The sequence below is a fragment of the Nicotiana tomentosiformis genome, chromosome 8, assembly GCF_000390325.3.
Source record: "Nicotiana tomentosiformis chromosome 8, ASM39032v3, whole genome shotgun sequence".
NCBI lineage: Eukaryota > Viridiplantae > Streptophyta > Magnoliopsida > Solanales > Solanaceae > Nicotiana > Nicotiana tomentosiformis.
Window position 1 is genome coordinate 143,422,259 of NC_090819.1, and position 8,469 is coordinate 143,430,727.

The following is an 8,469-nucleotide window of genomic DNA, read 5'->3' on the forward strand; positions in this document are numbered from 1 at the left end:
TTATGTGAATAATTGATTAATGGTGGATATAATTATGGTATTAAGTGGATAAGAGTCTTCTTGGGATTGCCACATGGCATAAGCTTAGCCAAAGTGGTAAATTATACAAAATGAGTCACTAGACAAGTTGATAACTTGTTTACACGTAAAGATTGCTTGGTCTCTCACATAAAGATGGCTTGGTCTCTTTATTGGAAAAGTATAGGACTTTGCAAAGTTAAGCAAAATAACATTTCTATACAATTAAAAGAGAAATAACAATGATCCAACGTGAAATTTCTCTGAAATCTTACAAGATCAAACGTGAAATTTCAGAGAGAAATGCTACAAGATCCAAAGTGTTATGCTAATTAAAAGGCTTCATATATCTAACATTTTGAGAGATTAGGAAAGAGCTCTCCAGGAGACTCTCTAAAGCCAACAGAAACGCTACTCAAAGCCAACGTGAAGGCAAATTGAAGCTAACATGCAAGGGTATGGGTCTTTAATAGATCGGACAGAGATTTTGCAATTTTAAGGGAGTACGGTGTAAACCTTCTCAAAAATATCGAATGGATTTTTCCCTACTCCAGGTATGTTAAGGCTATCCCTTCTTTCTTTTTGGCATGATCTATGCGACACGAATGAAACGAGCAAATGCACAAGAAGAATCATGTCTCGGATTATACCCTAAGGTTGAGGGTGTTCAAGTACTCTATACTTGGAGAGGCAAGACAGTGGATCCAAAATCTACCTCCTAATTCCACCCATACTTGGCCTGAACTTGTCCGAGCTTTCCTAGCAAAATGGTTTCCGCAAAGCAAGAAGTCCGAGCTCTAGGTTAAAAATTTCTTCTTCAAGCAATTACCGGGAGAGCATCTACAGGAAGCATGGGATACATTCAAGTTATACTTGATACGATCGCCGAATCATGGTTTTCCGAATAATATTTTGTTGGAGAAGTTTTACATAGGCTTGGATCCTATGAACCAATCCACATCCAAAAATGCAGCGGATGGATCCTTTATGGATAAAACATTTGCAAGGGTCATACAAATCCTTGACAAGATGGCAGAACATAACCAAGCTTGGCACTCAGAAGACACCATAGGTGGAATTGCATATGGTATTCCTTCCTTGACCAGCATGATTAAGGAGAACCAAGAAAGAGAAAAAGCAATTGCCGGGCTTGCCACCAACATCAATGTGTTGACCAAAATTCTCGCTGAAAGACAAACAAAAAAGGTGAATGTTGTGGAAGATATGCAACCCATGTCAAATGCGGATTACGAAGAAGCAAATTATGAAAACAACTCTCAATGAGGATATCAAAGACAACCCTACCAAGGTTCAAGGCAACAAAACCAATGGAGTTCTAACCCGCAAGGGCAGGGCAACCAACAGTGGCGAAACGACCAAGGTAGTTTAAATCAAGGAAATTGGAGCAACCACAACAACAATTTTTCAAATAGGAGTTCAAACCCCTATGCTCCACCAAAGAGACAATATTCTAACTCTCTCCATTAGAAGGAAAGTTCTTTAAGTGAGTCCAAGTTGGAAAACATGGTTGAACGAGTATTGCAAAATCAAGAAAGATCTAATACTTCAATAAAGAATATGATCGAGCTTGTGGGTTCTCACACCGCATCTATTCAAAAATTGGAGATGCAAATGGAAGACCTCTCAAGAGAGAAAAATCCGAAGCAGAAAGGCACGTTCCCAAGTGATACAATTGCAAACCCAAAAGGTAGTGGGAGTGGTCCAAATTCTCATTATATGGCTATCACAACCTGAAGTGGGAATATACTTCAAGGAGAGAATGAACAAGTGGTCAAAGTGGAAGATTCTGAACATGAAGTCGAGGCACAAGTTGAGGTGCCAATTGTTGTTGAAGTTGAAAGACTCCAGAAAAAGGTGAAAAATCAAGAAGTGAACCATGAAGAGGTTAATGAAAAGGTAATAGAGGCACCAAAAACTCTAGCACCGATTCCTAGGCCTCCTCCTTCTTTGCCTCAAATACTTGCTAGGAAGGTTGATGATAGCAAACTCGAGAAGTTTTATGACATTCTCAACCAATTATCAGTGAACATTCCATTTGTGGAAGAATTTCAAGAGATGCTGGGTTTTGCTAAGCACTTGAAGGTTTTGATCGCTAAAAAGAGAACCATCAAGAATGAAGTGGTGAATGTGACTCACTGGGTTAGTTCCATCATTGCAACAACCACCGTCCAAAAGAAAGAGGACTCGGGAACGTTCATCATTCCATGCACCATTGGGTTGCGCGATTTTGCACGAGCCCTTTGTGATATTGGGGATAACATCAACCTAATGCCCCTTGCTATTTACAAGTAAGCAGGATTAGGTATGCCTAGGCCTACAAGTATAAGGTTGCAAATGGCCGACCGTTCAATAAAGTGACCGGAGGAAATTGTTGATGATGTTCTTGTGAAAGTGGCGATGTTTCAGCCCATGAAATGCAAAGATGCGGCAATATCTATCATTTGATGGAGGGAACAAGTGAAGCTTTGTCGTATGTTAGAACGAGACAAGGCAGCGTTTATCATTTTTGTATGTGATGAGGACAGTGTTTAGCCCTATGCAGAGGAAGGAAGTGTTAAGCATTATGCAATAATGGAGGCAATGTTTATCCTCATGTAATGGAGACAATGCTTAGTCTCATGCAAGGAAAGGAAACGTTTAGCCTTATGCAACAATGGAGGCAATGCTTAGCCTCATGCAATGTGATGGATACAGTGCTTAGTCTCATGCAATGTGATGGATACAGTGCTTAGTCCCATGCAAAGGAAGGCAGTGCTTAGCATTATGCAATAATAGAGGTAGTGCTTAACCTTGATGTGCCGTAGAATTTCAGCATTTTTAATACTAGTTACATAGACTTTAGCTCGTTTTCTAAAGCATTGTAAGTCATTTCTTATGTAGTTTTGGTGTTTTGAAGACAACCAGACTTGAAGAGTCAAGAAAATGGAAAAGATGACAAAAACCAGTAGAAGAGAAGAAATGCGGCAGGTTTGAGACCACATAAATGATGTGCGGGCCACAGACCAACCGAAGAGTGATGCAGTCCAACCCAGTTGTGAGAGTGGATTCTACGATCTATTATACTATCGCATAACTCTTGTCGCACAAATGCAAAAAGAGTTTATGAGAAGATGATTATGTAGTACGGCATGCAGTCGTGAAATGGATATGCGCCCGTATAACAGAAATGCAACGAAATACTGTAGATCTGAGGAACCAACTCTGTGAAGGAAATTGAAGATTTGCGGACCGCGAAAGCTGTCTGTGACCCATTCTGCGGTCACTGACTTGATCTGCAGGGCATTTTTGTCACTTTTTGACCCCGACTTTTAGCCCATTATAAATACAATAACTAGGGGTTTTGTAGGACATCTTGTCTGAAAAAGAGGCTACACTTAGAGCATTGAATACATCATTATTTTGGACGCTTTTGAAGAGAGAATCTTGTCATCTTTGTAAGCTTTATGACTTTATTTATTGCTTTGTTCTTAGATTCTAGTATGAGTAGCTAGTTTTAAATACTAAGGTTGTGGACCTTAAATGGGTGTAATGTTAATGAGTGTTTACCATTGAATATATATATAATGGTTGATTGATATCTATTCATTTCTCACATTTCATTTATTGTTGATGGTTGCAAACATTGACTAATGCCATTTTACTCTATCTTTACATGGAAAAGTGTGTTAGGGTTTGGTAGAATTGAATAGCAAAACCTCAAGGCTTTAAACCTTGTTTAATAGAATCACTTAGGAATAAGTGGGTTCTATTTGGGAAATATTGGTTGTTCTTAAATGTAACTCTTTTATATTTGGAAAAATCATAAAGATAATATACTACCTAATTATTGGAAAATATTGGGTAGTCATTTAGGAACTATTTTCATATCAAAGGACCCAATTAACTACCTCACTCTGTCGCTATTATGCAGTCCGCAGAGTGGTTATGCGGTCGCATAATGGACCGCATAAACGCACTTTTTCACCAAAACTTTCTCTTTACTTTCCGGTGCATTGTTCAACCCAAAAAGTCCGAGCACCGTGAACCTCTAACATGTAAACCTATTCCGGCACCATGAAACATTATTTCCTTTGCAAACTTTACCGGGCTATACACTTAGTATTTCGAAAGTAACCTGGAGTTTGGTAGCAAACCTCAGTTACGATAAATCGAAGTAAGAGTTATGGTATAGTATGACCTACCTAGATGCAGTAAAGTCATACGAATGGATAACCAGATCTATGAAATAAGATATAGCAATATTTGTAAATTCAACAAAGTACCGAGGAAAGAACTTCAGTACACCTATACTTGCCAGAGGGACATCTTGTCAAGTTCTGTATATTTTCACAAAAGTGAATCCTAGATATTAGCTAAAAGCTAAAGAGAAAAGTCGCATAGGCGCACATACAAGGAAAGCATCGTACAGGCTGCATTACAGATGATAGCAACAGATTATGACCACAAGTCATGGTGTGAGAAAGAGGCCTAAAGGGGGGAATGCCTTGGCCTTTGGATTTATTCAAAGCACAGTTTCCTAAATGGAAAGAAAAGTACTAAAGACTTCCTAAGAACTATGTTTTATGAGAATAATAAATGCACCAGTCAATATTCGAGGACGAATGTGCGAAAGGGGGGGGGAAGATGTTACACCCCATGTTTTCGTACGTAAAAGAACGGCATAAGTAAATTGATGAAAGCTCGGAAATGAGATATTACATCCCGCATTTTTCGTAAGTTAAAGTTTTGTCGTAATTTAATCAACGTAAGTTCGGGAATAGGATTATTTTGAGATTATAAGCATTATGTTATTTCAAACAAGTAATGAGTAATTTCGTGAAGGTGAGAGGGTAGGCAAATCGAAGGAAATCAAGTTTGTCGAAGTTTGACATGTTGGGATAAAATAGAGCCTGAGCTAAAATACTCAATATTTATGAGCTAGTGCCACACAAGGTACCACATGACCATGATTGTAAGGTGTACAAAGTATGTTAAAACTGAGTAGTATTTTAAATAATTTGAGATAGTCCTTAATTATGTGGATAATTGATTAATGGTGGAGATAATTATGATATTAAGTGGATAAAAGTCTTCTTGGGATTTCCACATGGCATAAGCTTAGCCAAGGTGGTAAATTATACAAAATGAGTCACTAGACAAGTTGATAACTTGTTTACACGTAAAGATTGCTTGGTCTCTCACGTAAAGATGGCTTGGTCTCTTTATTGGAAAAGTATAGGACTTTGCAAAGTTAAGAAAAATACATTTCTATACCATGAAAAGAGAAATAACAATGATCCAACGTGAAATTTTCTGAAATCTTACAAGATCATACGTGAAATTTCAGAGAGAAATGCTACAAGATTCAACGTGTTATGCTAATTAAAAGGCTTCATATATCTAACTTTTTGAGAGATTAGGAAAGAGCTCTCCAGGAGACTCTCTGAAGCCAACAGAAATGCTACTTAAAGCCAACGTGAAGGCAAATTGAAGCTAACATGCAAAGGTATGGGTCTTTAATAGATCGGACAGAGATATTGCAATTTTAAGGGAGTATGGTGTAAACCTTCTCAAAAATATCACATGGATTTTTACCTACTGCAGGTATATTAAGGCTATCCCTTCTTTCTTTTTGGCATGATCTATACGACACAGATGAAACGAGCAAATGCACAAGCAGAATCATGTCTCGGATTATACCCCAAAGTTTAGGGTGTTCAAGTACTCTATACTTGAAGAGGCAAGACAGTGGATCCAAAATCTACCTCCTAATTCCACCCATACTTGGCCTGAACTTGTCCGAACTTTCCTAGCAAAATGGTTTCCGCAAATCAAGAAGTCCGAGCTCCAGTAAAATTTTCTTCTTCAAGCAATTACCGGGAGAGCCAGTTAGAAGAAGTACCAGCCTTATAAGAAGTAGGTATGAAGCTCTCACCGGATTGTGTATGCACCAGAGGTGCAAGTATTATAATAGAGCTTCAAGTTATGGACGTGAATTATACCTATGTTGAAGGGAGATCATGTCACTCCCCAAAACGGAGGAGCGCAACCGGCGCTCAACCAAATGAACCCGACCGAGCAAGCCTGTTGGATTCTTTCTACCCAAACTCATTCATGAATAAAGAGAATATATGTTTTCTTTAATTAAACAATAAAGTGGTCATGTCTGCAATTACCGATTTCTTACCTTAAGTTTTACCATTTTTAAAGTCTCAAATGGACAAGTAATACAACCACAACATAGCATAGTTTGTCTTTCCTAGCACCAATATTCAACCCATACTATGTCTACGGAGCCTCTATAGATAAAGAAGAGTACGATGATAATGCCGGCAACAAGGCCCCACCTATACCTCAAACAGAATACACAAAGTACAAAAGATTCATGACCCCGGAATGAAGTGTGGCTCACAAAGTCAGCTGGGAAGAAGGTGCACTGCTATCACTGACCAATATCTCCAACTGTGGAACCACCTGCATCTATTGAAAGATGCAACGCCCCCGGCAAAAGGGACGTTAGTACTGTCGAATAGCACTAGCATGTATAGCTAAACACCCTCTCAATAGAATGACAAATAATACAAATAAGTTTATCATAATATCAATGAAAGCCTTAATTAACATCAAACCTTAATTTAGGATCAAGACAGTGTTCAAATTAATTTCCCTATCTCACCTTGGGAGATTTTTAGTATCGATATACCATTGTCCACAATACCAGTACAATTATTCACCATACTAATACCACTATTAACAATACCATTATTTACAAAACCAGTACCACTGTACTCTTAGCACGGAGTCCGATCATGACCCGATTGACTATGCTATCTCAGTAGAGACATGAACCACAATTTCTCACAATATCAATACCACCATCTTTAACACGGAGTCCGATCACGACCCGATCGGCTAGGCTATCCATTAGGACATCGACCACAATCACAATTTCAATTACAATTTCCAGCACAATCACCACCATGTGTGCGGCATGGTGTACGATCACGACCCGACCGGCTAGGCTGTCTTATTTGAGACATCAACCTTTTTATATCAATCATCGTATTTCACAATACTTTCACTTCTTTTTATTTCATTGGCATGAGTGGCCATAATTATAAGATCATTCTTGGCATGTTGGCCATATTTAGTATTTCATGCTCATATTATCAGTTTCAAATATCATCCTTATCATTAACAACAAACATAATTCAAATCAAAGTGTGTAGTATACATGTGAACAATTTAGAGTCTATTGCACATAGAGATATTTCACAAAATTTGGCATAATAGCCTTTATTTGAACTTAACTTAAAGTCGAAACATTATTAATGCACAACCCATATTTTAACAACATTTTCAATTGGTAACATAACAATAATAGAGCATTTGGGATGCTTGTTGAACATATATATTTCAATCCAATCTTACTCGGAATAGCCAATTTCATAATGAATCACTCGGGACTTACATAATTTACATGAATATCGTGGGACTCAATTCTAAGAGAAGAGTTTAGCCAACATCCCTCACTTGAGCTTCCTTACACTCTAAATGTTCTGGAATTATTAGCAACTTCAATCTATTGTAGAAATATAACAAATCACATCAAAATTTGGAAGATGATTATGGTTCTAGCTCATTTGAGCATTTTATCAAACACTAGGTGGGCATTAAGGTTTCAAGGCCCTTTTTATGGGGCATTCCATCATCCCACAACCCAATATTTACCATTATTAGCTCAACAATCTTCCTACATACTTTGATAAAATATGCATGCCATATAACCAATCCTCTTGCCCAAAAATTATCTTGCTTATTATCCATTTCTACAAAAAATTCGAAATTAAGGGTTAAGGTGCAGAATCATACCTCTAGGATGAAGACCTAGTGAGTTTCCCTTCTTAATCTTCCAAAACTTGGGCAAGAATTAAAGGGCAAATATTGGAGAACACCTTCGCACTCTAGGGCACCCTCTCTCACTCTAAAATGTCAGATAATAGCTCAAACATGACCCAAAGAGTATATTTAATGAAATATGGTTGGATTTTAAAAACCTATAAATGGAGCTGTGGAACAAGGTATGCGATCGCATAACCGATATGCGGACCGCATGTCGATCGCGTAATTGGTTACAAAATGGCCAAAAGAACTGTCTGTGAATGCGGTCACTATGCAGTCTGCATAACTATTATGCTGTCGCATAATGCACCGCATAACAGTTATGCGGTCACTTAGTCAACCGCATAGTTGCTTCCAACTGACCCAATTAACTGCCTCACTCTGCCGCCATTATGCGGTCCGCAGAGTGGTTATGTGGTCGCATAATGGACCGCAGAAATGTACTTTTCCACCAAAATTTTTCCTTAACTTTCCGGTGCATTGTTCAACCTAAAAAGTCCGAGAACCATGAACCTCTAACAGGTAAGCTTATTCCGGCATCATGAAACA

The 8,469-nt window shown here is 38.2% G+C and overlaps 1 protein-coding gene across 1 annotated transcript; it reads left to right on the top strand.

Moving 5' to 3' along the window:
- The first annotated feature begins 1,542 nt into the window (after positions 1-1,542).
- LOC104104079 (uncharacterized) lies at positions 1,543-2,331 on the top strand. The gene is made up of 2 exons (XM_070184327.1): positions 1,543-1,726; positions 1,793-2,331. The coding sequence occupies exons 1-2, from the start codon at positions 1,543-1,545 to the stop codon at positions 2,329-2,331; spliced, it is 723 nt and encodes a 240-aa protein (XP_070040428.1).
- Positions 2,332-8,469: the final 6,138 nt, after the last annotated feature.

Excerpts from the sequence above, each read along its gene's own strand:
- LOC104104079 (XM_070184327.1), top strand. The coding sequence starts at position 1,543 with ATGGTTGAACGAGTATTGCAAAATCAAGAAAGATCTAATACTTCAATA. Across the intron at positions 1,727-1,792 it reads TACAATTGCAAACCCAAAAG|GAGAGAATGAACAAGTGGTC; the intron begins GTAGTGGGAGTG and ends ATATACTTCAAG.